This window comes from Populus alba, chromosome 19 (genome assembly GCF_005239225.2).
Source record: "Populus alba chromosome 19, ASM523922v2, whole genome shotgun sequence".
NCBI classification, from domain to species: Eukaryota; Viridiplantae; Streptophyta; class Magnoliopsida; order Malpighiales; family Salicaceae; genus Populus; species Populus alba.
In genome coordinates, this window is record NC_133302.1 from 21,656,973 (window position 1) to 21,673,549 (window position 16,577).

The 16,577-nt window shown below is 37.4% G+C and overlaps 1 protein-coding gene across 1 annotated transcript; it reads right to left on the reverse strand.

Annotated features, from left to right (window-relative positions):
* Positions 1 to 10,319: 10,319 nt before the first annotated feature.
* Positions 10,320 to 12,659, reverse strand: LOC118029569 (MDIS1-interacting receptor like kinase 2-like). The gene is made up of 2 exons (XM_035033476.2): positions 10,927 to 12,659; positions 10,320 to 10,781 (listed from the first exon to the last, which is right to left on the reverse strand). The coding sequence occupies exons 1-2, from the start codon at positions 12,632 to 12,634 to the stop codon at positions 10,405 to 10,407; spliced, it is 2,085 nt and encodes a 694-aa protein (XP_034889367.1). The 5' UTR covers positions 12,635 to 12,659; the 3' UTR covers positions 10,320 to 10,404.
* Positions 12,660 to 16,577: the final 3,918 nt, after the last annotated feature.

The window sequence follows — 16,577 nt, forward strand, 5'->3', positions numbered from 1 at the left end:
AGAAGAGATCTCCCAAACTTATTGTCCCGTTACAAACCCAGAACTGGCACGAGAAAGACTCTCATGGCACATAAAAAACTTAGATACTTCCCGATGAACATGCTTCGAACATATCAAGGTTGATTAATATAGAAGAATGCAGATTGTATGAAATAAAGAATCATGACTATCACATATTTATGCAAACACTCATTCCATTAACTTATCGTGATTTGATGCCAAATGGTATATGGGAACTATTTTATGCTTATCTTGATTTTAATTAAATCTAGAAAAATCAAGGGTTATTTGAGATTAATTTTTTATTCAGCCATAATTTGTTTAATTAAAATAAATTTTTAACAGATTCTTTGACATTATATCAGAAACGTGATAACTAAATAATCATGAATTTGAATCTCATCTATTTTAATTAATAAAAATAAGCATAAAATAGTATGGGTCTTTGTAAATTTTAAACCTAAAATATTTTTATTAAAAGATAATATAAATGAAATTTGGAAAATAGATAAAAAAAAATTCCAAATCATGAATAATTTATTCTCCCTTTCCAAATCATATGATACGGCAATTAGGTGTGTTCACTGTTCGGTTCGATTCGGTTTGAACCATAAAAATCAACCAAACCATATAACTCATATTTTTAGAATTTCAAACCGAACTGAACCGAATTCTGGTTCAAACCGAACTGGTTCGGTTCGGTTGAATCCGATTTTTGAGCTAAAAAACTAGGAAACCTAATCATTAAATTAATCCGGTTGAATCCTGAAAGATGAGATGGACCACAAACAACGGCGAAACCTGAGGAAGATAAAAAGAAAGCAGAAAATCAAGAAGAGTTAAAAAGATTCAAGCCTTGAGAAGCCAATGGCAAGAAACGTCAGAGAAGCATCAAAGTTTGAAACAAAAGGTTGATCTTACAAGCACACAAAAATAAACTTTACCTTGACGCCTTTTCTCTAACGGAGGAGCTCTCTCTTTCTGCTGCAAGTGAAGAGAGAAGCCATGTTTGACTGAGCAGAGAAGAGACAAATGCAGGGGCAAGACGCAGGGGCAGGGAGGATGAAAATTAAATGGCAAGAATCAAGATGCACATGTTTCGAAAGCCAGGGAAGTGAAAGTGGGAAAGCAAATTGTGGTTTACATTGGACCGTACCCTAATTTATTCACTTCCTCACAACCAAGCCCTTTGAGTCTTTGTCCTGACTACTTTAAGGAACAAGAAAAAGGAAGTTTGACTGAGCAAAGGCGTTTGCACAGTTCAAGGCTTCCTCCCACAAAGCCGCACCAAAGCATAGCTTGGAAAGCGTAGGTCGCTTAAGGAGCTCTGCTTTCTTTTCGTGGGGAAGAGGATAAGACATATGCAGAAGGGAGAAGAGGGAGGATGAAAATTGATAGGCGGCGGCTTCTGAATGTAAATTAGGGTTATAAACTTTTTATTCATGTTATTTAAGTGGTCAAACCGGAACCGAACCGAACCGGTAAGATTTTATGGTTTTAAAAATCAGTTTTCTATCTTGGTTTGGTTTTCTCGGTTAATTTTTTATCGATTCTCTCAGTTTTTTTAGTTAATCGGTTTTTTTAAACACCCCCAACAGCAATATTGTGGGCTCTCCCTCTAGTGTGCAGGCCACAATGTTGACTTCCTGTAATTTGTACATTTATTATGTATTCCGTGGAATTCTTGAACAAGAGTGTTAAATACGAAGAGAAATCATACTATCACAGTTGTTCTACGAGTTGACGAGAAAAGTCACCAAATTTTCCACCCACTGAATAGATAATGGAGGGCCAAAGTTGGATAATAATATAAAATTATTTATTGAGTTTCTCCTGACCACTTAAAATTTTAATTCTATACCAAATTTTAGCTGCAACTATTTAAATATGAAAAATCATTATTTTCATTTTATGCTTCTTAACCTCTAAATAGGAAGAAAATTTTGTATTATACTTTTTATTTTATTTTTATTTTTATCACTTTTTTAATACAAAAAGTTATTTGAACTCAAGACTTTCTTTTTCAAAAAAAGAAATGGAGAACCTAATGGCAATTTATCTCAATACCAAAAAATTGACAAATATAAATAAAAACAATGATAAAATGTTTCCGTTGATAAATTGCGATGCCTTTACCGATAAAATTTTACATCCCTGTAACCATCAATAAACACCGATAGAAATATTCACATAGTAGATCGGGCTAAGCTGCTGCACATCCTAATCACAGTAACCTCAAGAAACCACGGAGCATCACCGTGGAATTAGATCGGGCTCCACCGATCTGCTCTGTTTCTTCCCCCGATCTGCTCTGTTTTCTTCCCCCTACAGATCTGAGCTCCACCTCTCTTCCCCCGATCTCATCTGCAGGCTCCACCAAACCAGCCTCTCAGCCACCGTCACCTCCATATTCTTTTATCATCACTAAAGACTGGAGAAAGATGAAGAAACGAAACACAAGCCATCACTAAGTTAGCATGAAGGGAATGACGCGGACATGAAGGGAATGTGAAGAGAGATCGGAGTAAGTCTCTCTCTTTCTGTACTGCTACTTCAAGCTTGAATTGCTTTGCTCGTTGCTAGATGATGCTGTCTGGTTTTCTTTGAGAGTTTGGTTTTCTCTGCTTCTAAGTTACAGCAGCTAGATCTCCTCATCATTGATGTTTATGCGTGTCACTCGCTATATGAGAATCTAGTATGTTTTGCTGAGTGTTATGTTCGGGAACAAATATTGGGCCATTAACCTTTTCAAGCAGTGATGGAGTAGGAGTGCAGTTAAGAACACACCCTAGCTGTTTGACAGAATGCCGATGAAGATGATAGTCATTTTAGTGTTGCTGCTTGTAACAACCCAGGAGGTGGTGCTAACCAGAGAAAGCTAAACAATAATGCTGTAAGCATAGAAACAAACAATAAAAAATCCATAAAAACTCAGAATGCTCCCCTCCAACAAGCCTCCAATTCTGTCTATCCTCCCCTCCCCCTCAAACAAACCTCCAATTATGTCGATCCTCCCCTCCCCTGCTTCCCAGGTCTTAGCAACCTGCTTCAAACCTCCCCCTTACAATCCAACCACACAAACACCTGCTAATGCCCTTATTAATCCCGCCACCCTGAACTTTTTGCAACCTATATGTTACACAAACAACAGCCAAAACAACAAGCACTTACCTAAAACAGCTCTCACTCCCTCTGTCTCTGCTAAGATTTATTTTGAACGTTTCCCGTCTTGGCTTGATTACCAAGATCTCAAAAAGGCTTTCTCAAAGATAAGTCCTGTCACCAACCTCTTTGTTTCCAGGAAAAAAACAAAACAAGGGAGACGGTTTGGTTTTGTATCTTTCTTCTCCCTTTTAGAAGATACAGACCTTTGTGATAGATTGAACCTGGTATGGTTCGATTCTTTCAAAATTCGTGCTAACCTAGCAAGATTTCAAACACCTATAGATTCCAAGAAAAAGACAGTCCACTCTACAAAGCCAGAAATCAAAATCCCACCCAAACTAGCCCTTACAGACAACAGGACCTTTGTTGAAGCTCTTTTGGTCCAACAACCATCAAAGAAGACTGTGATGTATGAGTCCACTCAGGATGACAAGGAATGGCTGTTGAGAAAGTCTGGTCGGTTCTATAGCCACAGAAGTGGACTATGCAAAACTGGAGCATATGGTTTTGAAAACTGTCAAGAAGGCAATTGGATTTCGCTTCCTAGGAGCAAGCCAAGCAGTTATCACCTTTACAGACAGAGAGACTATGGAGAAAGAGTTAACAAACAGTAGCTCTGCCTTGGCAAACTACTTCTCTAGTATCAAACCATGGAAGAGGGAAGTAAAAGCAGTGGATAGATTTGTTTGGGTGTCTATTATGGGACTTCCTCTAATTGGCTGGAACCGAAGATGTATTGAATCAATGGTTGAAGATGCAGGCAAGATGATTGGTTATGATATTACAAGTGTGAGTCAAGGTTCACTTATGGGAGTCAAGGTTCTTTTGTGCACAACCTCTTTCACGACTTTAAACAAACAGCTTTCACTGATTCTAGACGGAGAGAAATTTGATATATCAGTCATGGAAATGAAGCCAGGTTTTAGCCCCATGCTTACCACAATTAAATACTCAATGGATACATCAGGCACTGAAGAATCAGATGAAGAGTCATGCAGTAAAATCACACCTTCAGAGGAGTTTCCGCCAGCCAGTATAAATGAACCAGAAGCTGACCGAACCTCAACAGAGCAACATGACAAGGACATGCAAAATGACCCCTCTCTCATTCTCTGCACAAGATACACTGAATCACTCAACAACCAAGACCAAACTGACACAACATACAAAACCTTCTGCCTCTTTCCTGAAACTAAGGAAACACTCAAGCTACAAACAAAAAACCAGCAACTACACATTGCCTCTCACCAATTGTCCTTTATAGAGCCATGCTACGACACCATCAAGGAAAAAATTCAAGTGGTAGAAACCAGCTACAGCAACTCAGATGACTCAGCATCAATATCCTTTTCGAGAGTGGGCCTCGATAAAAAACAAACACAAACTAAAGCCTCCTCTGTCCAAGTTACAAGGCCTACCCCGAAACAAACCAGACCCATGATACTAGCCAAAAGCCGGAGCCACAATACACATCAGCAATCTTTCTCTGCCTTCATACGTGACCTAGCAGAGCCACAAGAAGTAGTGGAAATGGAGTTGGAAGGAAAGATGAAAGATAAAAAGCTTAGAAGAGCTAGAAGGGTTGCGCCTAAATCTTCTTTCAACAAAAAGAAGAATGTGTTGAAAGTTAAATCTTTTGCAGCTCATATACCTAATGGAGCACCCAACCTTTTTGCAATGAAGGTAACCAACACCCAAAACAACACACCTCTACAAGACACCACACCATCCCCTGCTTTTAAGTCATCCGGCATTGGAAAGAACCATAACTATGCCTCCACGGATGATGAAACCAGTGTCATGCATCACCATTTACCACCCCTGTTGAACCCTCAAAGCAACCCACAAACATTTTCAGACGCAACCATTGAAAACACAAACGAGAAAAGCAGCAAAACAAGAAAACTGAAGTTGTTGCAAGCCAGTGGTAGTGTTGCTAACACTATGGAGGATTGTGATTCTTCTGACTCCTTAAACTCAGGAATCCAACAAGGAAATGTTCGGTTTCAGATCACTTGTACGAAGCATCAAGACAATGGGTTTGACAGTGAAAAGGAGACTCAAGAAATGATACAAGATGCTGTGGCTCTAGGTTTGGGAAACCCGCAAGAACTAAAAGGGTTCAAAGAAGGAATAATGAGAAATATTGATAGAGAAGTTGATGAGTGGACATCAGTTAACCAGTTGTAAGTTCTTTATCCTGATAAGTCTAGCCTGCCTTGGTCTTTTGGTCTTTTTATGAATATCTTTGCTTGGAACAGCTGTGGTTTAGGCATGTCACACAAGAAAAATTCAATCCGGAATAGGCTTATAAAAAATAATATTGGCATCTGTTTTCTTTTAGAAACAAAGAAAAACAACTGTTGTGACTCCTTCATTAGAAATCTGTGGAATATTGCAACTGTCAAATGGGCTTTTCTAGAATCTATAGGGAAATCAGGAGGGATTATAGCAATGTGGGATAGCTCTGTCTTTGAAGTTAGCTCGGTAGAATTTGGGGGGCAGTGGATCAGCCTATGCGGCACGCATATTCCCTCTTCCTTTACTTGTATGATAATTGGTGTATATGCTGCATCTTCAGTGAAGGACCGTGCTAATATGTGGGAAGAAATCACCACTCTTAAGTTTGCTTTCGAACTGCCATTGGTGGTGCTAGGCGACTTCAACGAAACTTTACACGCTCATGAGAGAAGTAGTGGTCACCTCAATTCTTCAGGTTCAACTTCATTCCGCAAATTCATATCAGACTGTGAACTGGTTGAATTCAATTTGCAAGGGCATCGGTTCACTTGGTTTAGGGGTGGTTCTATGAGCCGCATTGACAGAGCTTTCGCTTCCCCGGACTTTCATCTACAGTTCCCGTCTCTATCTCTCTGCCGCTACCCTAGAGGGCTGTCCGATCACTGTCAGCTGATTCTCCAAAGCCCGGAGGTAGACTGGGGGTGGAAGCCGTTTCGTTTCATAAATTGCTGGCTGTCGCACCCTTCTTTCTTAACAGATTTTGAGGCCCTCTGGTCTGAAAGCTGCAAGGAATTTCCAGGTGAGTTTAGTTTGATTAAGAAGTTGGGGAACATGGGAAAAAAGCTGAGACAATGGAATAAATCCACTTTCGGGGATCAAAATTTAAAACTTGCAGACATCCAGAACTCCATCACAACGCTTGAGAACTTAAGCGAAGTGCGTCTCTTATCGGAGACCGAAAAAACAAAGCTCCAGGGGCTGAATTCTGAGCAATGGGAAGTTAACAGAAGGGTGGAAGATATGTGGAGGCAAAAATCTCGTCAAAATTGGTGTAAAATGGGGGATAAGAACACTCGTTTTTTCCACATATCAGCAAGTCTAAGGAAGGGCCGCAACTACATTAGTAAGATTGATCATAATGGCAGTCATCTAGTCTCCTCAAATGATATAAAAGAAGGCGCTGTCAACTTCTTTTCATCCTTGTTTCGCAAACCAACATGCAAAAGAATTGAAATGGGAGGTTCGGGGTTCTCTAAAATTTCAGAAGCCAAATCAATTTGGCTAGAAAGACCACCTTCAATGGAAGAAGTGAAGCAAGCTGTGTGGGACTGTGATGGTTCCAAAGCCCCTGGCCCTGATGGTTTCACCTTTTTGTTTCTATAAAAAGGTATGGAATATCATCAGCTCAGAGGTTTTTATGTTGGTTAAAAGTTTTTTCAGAACTGGTAAACTTCCAAAGGGTATCAACTCTTCTTTTGTAACTCTGATTCCGAAATCAAAGGAGCCGAGCAGATTCTCCCATTTTCGTCCGATAAGCCTGATTCACGGGCTATACAAAATAGTGGCAAAGCTACTGTCCACTAGGCTTCGTCATGTCATGACAGATGTGATCAGTGTTAACCAGTCTGCATTTATTGCTGGGCGTCAGATTCTAGACGGGTTCATGATAGCAAATGAGGTTGTCCATGGTGTGCGTAGCAAGAAGAAGCATGGTCTCTTATTGAAGGTAGATTTCCATAAAGCCTTTGACTCAATTTTATGGGAACATATTGACACAAGTATGGGATACATGGGTTTTGGCTCACACTGGAGGAAGCTGATATTCGAATGCTTATCCACTTCAAAATTAGCCATCTTGATAAACGGTTCTCCTAGTAGAGAATTTAGTTTGGAGAGGGGTCTCAGGCAAGGGGACCCACTCTCTCCATTCCTATTTGACATTGCAGTTGAGGGATTGACAGTTTTATTCAATAGGGCATCAGCTTCAGGTTACTTCAAAGGCTTACAGACTACCCCAGGTCATTACTTAACTCATTTGCAATATGCCGACGACTCTTTGATTTTCTTGCCAAATGATTTTCCCTCTCTTCTACATGCCAAGAGGATTCTACGTTGGTTTGAGATCATTTCCGGACTGAAAGTTAACTTCTATAAAAGCTCACTAATAGGTATCAACTTGGACAACGACTACACCTCTAGCCTGGCGAACTCAGTCTTCTGTCGTAGTGATACTTTCCCGGTTAGGTACCTTGGACTACCTCTTGGAGCCAATCCCAGCAGAATCTCTACTTGGAAACCAGTGTTGTCCACTATCAGAGCAAAGCTACTCACATGGAAAGGGAATTTTTTGAGCATGGCGGGAAGGTTATGTCTAATTAAATCAGTCTTGAGCTCTCTTCCTCTGTTTTACATGTCAGTTTTTGCTATGCCAAAGGGTGTTACTAAAGCCATCTCTTCTCTAACCCGGTCTTTCCTTTGGAAAGGAAGCTCAACTTCTCATGGCCTTTTTAAGGTGGCTTGGCATAAGGTAATAAAGGATAAATCTTCTGGTGGTCTCGGGTTGGGATCCATCCACAACAAAAATCTGGCTTTGCTCTTTAAATGGATATGGAATCTAGACAATGGAGTGGCAGGAGGCTGGCAAGAACACATTCTTCTAAAATACCGACCTCACTTTATAAATGGTATCCCTGAGTTTGCAGGTTCTTTATCTCCAACTTGGCATGGCATTGTTTCGGCAATCTTCTCAACACAAAACATAGCCAATCTTTTACATGCAAATGTCGGGTTCAAGGTGGGTGACGGGAGGAACATCCGGTTTTGGACTGACTCTTGGCTCGGCTCTGCAACCAATCTCCAACTCTTATTTCCCAGACTTTATAACCTCTCCTTGCAGCAAAACACCAACCTTGCAGATATATACAATTTGACAGATGCATCTTTAAGCCTTTCCTGGAGAAGAACCCTTCGGCCTCGTGAGATCTGCCAAAGGGAGAGCTTGATCGCAGAGGTGCAGCGTGGTCTCCTTTTCTCAGATGGTGCAGACTGCAAGTTATGGAAATTCCACAGCTCTGGCATGTACTCAGCTCAATCAGGTCGCCTCTTCTTTGATAGTCTATCGGTCACTGAAAATAATCACTCCCTTACTCTGCTATGGAATGGTTATGCCCCCCCAAAAGTGGATGTGTTCATTTGGCTTCTTCTTCATGGAGGTTTGAGTACAAGAAGTTTTTTAGCTGAGAGGAGAATCATAAATTATGAGGAATCTCACTGCCCATTCTGCTGCAAGGAAACCGAGACAATTAATCATCTTTTCCATTGGTGTCCTATAACATGGTCTCTTTGGGGTCGTTTCTTGAAATGGTTCGGGTGCTCAGGTTGTCTACACAAAGACCCAAATCAAAATCTGCAGGAATGGTCCGGATTGATTAATGGAAAATTTCAGCGTCGTGCTATTACACTCCTCTGTAAAGGTCTGTATTGGTAAATTTGGATAGCGCGCAACCGCCTAATCTTCGAATCCAAGGCTCCTGATTGGGATATGATTTTTGATCTCACTTTTCACCGTTTGGCTTTCTGGTTGAAGTCCTCAGTTACAAATTTCAGCTATACAGGCTCAGATCTTTTTAGAAATCCTGAATGTATTATGAACTGGACTAACTAATTAAGTCCCTCATCACTTTGGTCTTTTCTTTCTTCATATTCCCATTGTATTCTATCTTTCGTTCAGCCCCACTTACTTGATGGGGCTGCTTATTTAATATATAATTATCTCGTTTACTATAAAAAAAAAAAAGAAATATTCACATAGTATATACTAACAAAATTACAATGAGAAAATAAAAAATGAAAAAAAAAACAACTATAATGACATGTAACTTTTACAAATGACATTATCGACATAATTAACTCAACAATAAAGTATGTCCGTAAATATGCTGACGGAAAAACTTCCTCGATATATGCCTAGAAAATTATGAAGGGTATTATAGTGGAATTCAAAAAAGATAAATCGTACGGTGACATGATATTTTTACCGACAGAATCATTATGTCGGTCATTTCATCAATAATATTTAATTTATAACATGACGATTGACCCTCCTCTCCCCCTCCTATTTATCCTTCTTATGCATTTTTTTACAGTTGATTATTTTGCCTACTAAAGCTCTTGTTTCTTGAATTTGATAGTGAGTGTTTCATCAAGACTACGGCAAAATCTATCATCAATTCTGAAAAAAAAAAAAAAGGAAAAAAACTTAGTATTTTATTTGTTATTGTTCTTTTTTTTTTCAGCAATAAGTTAAAATTTTATTCCGTAGTATTGATTTTTGTTAAATGAACCAGATGTCACAAAACGATATTATTGAAGCTTCAATTATGGTTGAATGGTAGCCTTTATCGATAGTATTGGGAATGAGGGCAAATATATATCACAATTAGCTATGAATATTAATGGGCGGGGCAATCAGCTGTCTCTATGTTTTTCATTTGTTGATTCTACTTTTCGTCCAAAAAAAGTCACAGACAGGCGCATTGAAGGAGTACATGGATTCCACAATGAAAGTTTCACCAACCAATAGACTGTTATCGTGTTCTTTGGGTTGGAAATTATTTGGGTGGGTCTTGTTGCTAGCTTCTTATAGTTGATTATTTTGCCTACGGAAGCTCTTGTTTATTGAATTTGATAGTGAGTGTTTAATCAAGACTTCGGCAAAATCTATCATCAATTCTCAAAAAGAAAGAAAAAAAAAACTTTAGTTATTGTTCTTTTAATTTTTTTCAGCGATAACTTAAAATTTTATTCCATAGTATTGATTTTCAATTTGAAGTCGGAATATTCTCAAACCCTTCATATATGTGACATCATGCAAAGAAAAATAAATTCTAATGTATAAAACAGTGCCAACATAATTTGAAAGAAATAAAGTTTGATGATGAAATTCATATTACAAAAATTTATTGTTCCAGTTGATAATTGAAAAGAAGTAGCTAAACACTAGGAGAAGAGATCTCCCAAACTTATTGTGCAAAATGCCTCAGGCAGTGGAGGCCACTTAGCTGTAAGATCCAAATAAATTTTTTCCATTGTAGGCCGAGATTGGGGATTGGGATGCAAGCATGCAAGTGCAATTTTCATCATGTGGACAACGCCCTCTGCTGCTCCTTTCTTAGGAAGTGAGATGCGTTGGTCTAACACATCCTTCAATAGTGCATGTTGAGCAATCGGTGGCATCGATGACGACGACGAACATCCTGGTGATAAGAGTGCTGAAATGAGGTCGCCTGGGTGCCTTCCTGTTATCACCTCCATTGTTACCACTCCGAAGCTATAGACATCACATTTTTCAGTCACTTTCATTGTGTAAGCTAGCTCTGCCAAAAAAAAAAAATTGATTATGCTTAATTTTTATAAAATAGTTGAAAGAAAAGACTTTACAATAAAAGCTAAAAAAACACTATTGTTTTCACTATTACATATTACACACTAGTAACTTGATGTTGAAATAAAGCTACGCACCTGGAGCAGTATATCCAAAAGTACCTGCAAATGAGGTCCAATTGGATGAGTCAGGCATCAACAGTCTAGCTGTGCCAAAGTCGGAGACGTGTGCTTCATATTCCGAGTCCAGAAGGATATTGTTGCTGGTAATGTCTCGATGAATGATTGGAGGAGAGCAAGAATGGTGGAGATAGGATAAAGCTCCAACCACCCCTTTCACAACATTTAGCCTTTTCATCCAATCGAACTCAATTGCTTGTTCCTCACTGGTTATAATCTTTCTCAAGCTTCCTTTTTCAATGAACTCATAAACCAAAAAAGAATGCTTTGCATGTGAGCAAAATCCATACATTTTCACAATATTTCGATGTCGAATATTTGCCAACACACAAACTTCCTTTTCAAAAGCTTTAAAATCGGACAACTTTTCTGTTTGTGACCGGTGAAGTTTCTTCACAGCAACCACCTCTTCTGTTGGCATCACGGCTTTATAAACAATTCCATATCCTCCTTCGCCAATGCAGTAGTTGGAGTTGAATTCCTCTGTAGCTTCAACGATATTCTCATACAACTTCTTCCCATCATGGCCCAATATCGTGAATATGTTTCGATGCTGTTCATTTTCTGGCTCAGGTTTTCTCTTCCTAGCTCTTTTGCAGAGAATGAATAAACCTCCAATCACAACAAACACTAAAAGCAAGCTTCCTAAAAGAGGGAGTACAATCAAAATCACAAGTTTGTTGCTCTTTCTCTTAACAGTTGTGCTGCTTTTTGGAAGATTGCACGGCTTTAGACCACTGGCGTTGCCACATATACCCATATTATCCCTTAATGCCTCAAATGAAGCGTTGTGGAAGGCTTTGATATCGGGAATGGGGCCTTGTAGCTTATTGGATGATATATCCACAGTTGTTAAGCTTAACATGTCTCTGAAAGTGCTCGGAATCCGTCCAGAAAGCATGTTGTGAGAGACATTCAGAGTTTCCAACTTTTGTAGTTGCCCAAGTTGCCTCGGTATCTCTCGAGTCAGGAAATTGCAGCTAAGATCAAGATCTTGAAGAGAAAGTAGAAAGCCTATCTCACCTGGAATGCTTTCTCCAAATTTATTTCCGCTGAGGTTCAGCAACAATAAATTTGAGCATCCCCCAAGTTGTTTTGGAATCAATCCACTCAGATTATTAGATGCTAAATTAAGGATTTGAAGATTGGAAAGCATCTTAATATCCAAGGGAATGACACCTGAAAGATGGTTGTTGTTAAGAATAAGCTTGTACAGTAACTTCAACCCCCCTAAATCTTTTGGGATGGTTCCTTTTAACTGATTTGATGACAGATCAATCAAGTGTAATCGAGTAGCCTTCCCAAGCTCTGGTGGTATCTCACCAGAAACATTATTGTTTGAGATTTTAAGGCTTGTCATGTTACGACAACCTCCCCATTTTGAAGAAAGCTCACCATAAAAATTATTGTAACTCAAATCAATATAATCTAGATGTGGATAGACACCAAAAACCTCAGAAACATTTCCTGTTAATTGATTCCATTCAAGTCTTACTCGGTATAAACGAGTACAGTTTTCCAAACTTTTCGGGATTGAACCTGAGAAATAGTTGTGGGCAACAGAAAAGTTTTCCAACGCTCCTCCATGGAATAACTCTTGTGGCAAATGACCCGTGAATTCGTTCATAGCCAAATACAAAGTATTCAAATGGGTGAGATTGTTCATCTCTAAGGGCAATGGGCCGTGAAGTTTGTTCTCAAGTAATCTCAAGTCCACAAGCGATTTAAGTTGTCCTATTTCTAAAGGAACACATCCAGATAAATTATTTTCACTTAGATGAAGTGTAGTTAGCATTGTCATGTTTCCAATAGAAGAAGGGATGGGACTAGAGAGTTGGTTCTCAGAAAGGCTAAGGAAGGATAAATTTCTTAATTTTCCAATGGAATAAGGGATTTCACCGGTTAAAACATTAATTGACAAATCAAGTTGATTGAGAGATTTTAACAATCCAATTTCTTGAGGAATGGAACCAGAGAGTTTGTTACGCCAAAGATAGAGCTTAGATAGATTTGTTAAATTTCCAACAGAGGAGGGGATCAAACCAGTGAGATTATTTTGGTGTAGTGATACATAATCAAGCATGGTCATGTTTCCAATAGAAGAAGGGATGGGACCAGAGAGTTGGTTCTTAAAAAGACTAAGGAAAGATAAATTTCTTAATTTTCCAATGGAATAAGGGATTTCACCAGTTAAAACATTAATTGACAAATCAAGTTGATAAAGAGACTTTAGTAATCCAATTTCTTGAGGAATGGAACCAAAGAGTTTGTTATTCCAAAGATAGAGTATGGTTAGGTTTGTTAAATTTCCAATAGAAGAGGGGATCAAACCACTGAGATTATTTTGACTTAGTGATACTTTAATAAGCATGGTCATGTTTCCAATAGAAGAAGGGATGGGACCAGAGAGTTTGTTATCCCAAAGATAAAGTATGGATAGGTTTGTCAAGTTTCCAACAGAGAAGGGGATCATACCAGTAAAATTATTTTGAGCTAATGAAATAACGAAAAGAGACGTCAACTTTCCAATTTCATGTGGGATGGTTCCAGAAAGAGAATTGCTCTGAAGGTCAAGAACAGAAAGATTACGGAAGGCCAAGAAGTTGAAATCATAAAGCGTACCTCTCAAGCCGAGGTATGCAAGACTCAAATTGGTGACACTTCCAGAATTGTCACAAGTGATTCCAATCCAGTTAGTGCATGGGCTAATGCCGACCCAGGAAGAAAGGAGAGATTGGCTTTGGTTGTCAAGACTGGCTTTCCATTCGAGAAGAGCTGCAGCTTCTGTATTATTACCAAAGAGTGAAGTTTTGAAGGAAGTGTGTTCAGCTAAAGCAAAGAAAGAAGAAAAGTTGAATATGTGGAGGAGCAAAAACAGGATGTGGAGAAAGAACGAGAAGAATGGTCTGTTTAGTAAGGACGTCATGGTGTGTTTTCAAGAGAGATAGGATATGGTTTGCTATGGTAGATTAGGCTCTTCCATAGAGAGGTATTTATAGGGAGGAAAACATGATTGGAATTAAAAAAAAATCATTAAATATTACATCTCTTTTTCCTTTTACGTATTCTGATACTATGTTAAATAACCTTTTGAATTCAATAATTTAAGTTATTAAATAAAGTTTCAAGATATAATTTATATTATTCTTTAACATAATTAATTAACATATCCATAATATATATAACGATTCAAAATAATATTCAGATTTAAAAATTTAACTTTCTTTCCCCTTTCCATATCATTGTTTGCGACATTAACTGGAAAGTCCTACGTTCACATGCATGCACACTGCCTTGTGTATACTATGAAGGTCTCTACAATGTCAAGTCTTCTCACTTTTGCTTTTTCTTCAAATTCTCGTGCTTGACAAGTATATAGAAAAATGAAATAGATAAACTATTTCCAACGGGAGATGAGGAGATGAGATTGATAGAGAACGTTAATCAATATGAAAGTATTGAGGGATCATAGAAAACATAACTTCTTTATGACCAATAGAATATGAAAGTAAATAAAGGGTAATAAAAAGAAAAGAATTCTATGAAAAAAACTTTAATTTCGAAAGCTTTTTTAAACAATTTGATCACTTCTAGATCTATATATTCAATGGGAGATATTGTACTTTACGTGAGACAAACTTGTGGGTGTATCACTTTAGTAACGTGTTGGTTCGCTAACACGACCAAAAGCATGATGTCTTTTCCCAAGTGCAGGAGTGTCGAAGTAATAAATAACCCGGCAAGACCGAAATCAAACCATAGAGAAGTTAATTGTATAAATTATAAATAACAATACAAAAACAATAACAAAAATAATAGTAATAGTAATAATAATATTAATACTCAATACGTGGCGTTGTTATACCTGAGAATGATCTAAAAGATCGGGTCACAGATTTCCAGCCTATATACTAATTTTATAAAAAGATCAAAAAGATATATTATATAATATACACAGATTTCTGATGCGAATGAACAAGGCAAGACCAACAATGTCAGGATCCTTGATCAAACACAGAGCATACTTAATGTACATAAAATATAACAAGAATGTAAATAATAATAATAATAATAATAGTAGTAGTAGTAGTAGTAGTAGTAGTAGTAATAAAAGAAGAGGAAGAAGTTAATAACTTTGAGATGAAAGATTAATGTAAGGATTAAACAATGATAAAAACAAATGTCAAGGTTAGATGTTCCACTAATGGTACTTCAAATAAGTATAATATAAACTTTTATTATTCAATTGGAAACCACACATAAAGGAGGTTCCAATCAAGTTATAAATTGTTAACATGATTACATTAGTTATCTTATTCGAATAATGCTAATACTTGTAGATGTTGTCAAGCATTCATGATTATAACTTAAATTAACAACAAATCAAGTTCCTTTCATAGCTCAGGTGTCGGTTATACCATACAGTATGGGCTATGAAAGTGCCAAGTATTTGTTGTACCAAGTGTTATACAACATAAATCTAGATTAACCATTTAACAAGCAAAGTATTAAAAGTGAATAAGATAACAAATATAAAACATATTAGTATCCAACATTAAGGTCCATGTTAAGTTTATATTATACTTATTCTTACACCATTAGTGTAACCTTTTTACCTTGACATAATAGATTTAGCTAAACATAATGAAAGAAAGAAACATAAATAAACAATACAAATAAAGGAAAGGAAATGAAGAGCATAAACAAGAGATTAATATAACATCAAATAAAACTTAAACATTACAAATAGGCCAAAATTTAGAACTATTTGATGAATAATTGTTGAGTGGGTGGCCACATCTTGACTTGGTGAAAATTCTTATCTTCTTGTATGAATAAAACATCATTGCTAATATCAGAACTGGAATCATATGAAATCATGAAAGTTCTAGGGAATTCTCTTAGCTTTCCAAAAAAAAAGGTTGAGGTCATTTGGACTTCTAGAACTCAAGATATGGGCTGAACACTGAACAGTGCCTAGGCTGCAGGACAAATTCAGACTTCTCGATTTGTTGCTATGATTTGGACTTGAAAACGGCCTTGTTAGATCCTGGCCTCCACATGAAAGTTTTAGGCCTATGTCTTACCAAATTTTTGTAAAACTTTGAGGTCATTTGGATATCTAGAACTTGAGATATGACCCAATTACCGAACAGTGTTCCAGTTTGGACTGCACCAACATCTCTTTTCTAAGCTTCACCCTCTTTTTATCTTCACAAATTTCTGTAGTTGAATTCATTAATCAATCCTTTGATTTATGTGATATGCCTGCATTTAAGATGAACATTTACCATATATTAAGGTATCTTATAGTATTAGACTTGTTATTATAAAACATGCTTTAGTTAAGGAGTTATTGATACTTCAAGTGCAAAATAATGATATAAACCCTTGATAAATATGCACTTTTAAGTACTAATCACACCCCCCAACCAGCTTATTACTAGTCCCTAGTAATCAAAGCGTTAAAATTGAAAAACAATTTGAAGTTCCACAAAGCAAGGCATTCATCATTCAACTTCCATTAATCTATCCATATAAACAAACTCTCATTAAATTTATATTCCTGCTTCATACTTCTTAAACAAGATATTAATAAACCTTCTTTT

What these genes read in the sequence shown, in the direction of transcription:
- LOC118029569 (XM_035033476.2), bottom strand. Translation starts at nt 12,634, where the DNA reads ATGAACAATCTCACCCATTTGAATACTTTGTATTTGGCTATGAACGAA. An exon ending in TTTTGGATATACTGCTCCAG is followed by an intron (nt 10,782 to 10,926) that starts GTGCGTAGCTTT and finishes TTTTTTTGGCAG; the next exon opens with AGCTAGCTTACACAATGAAA.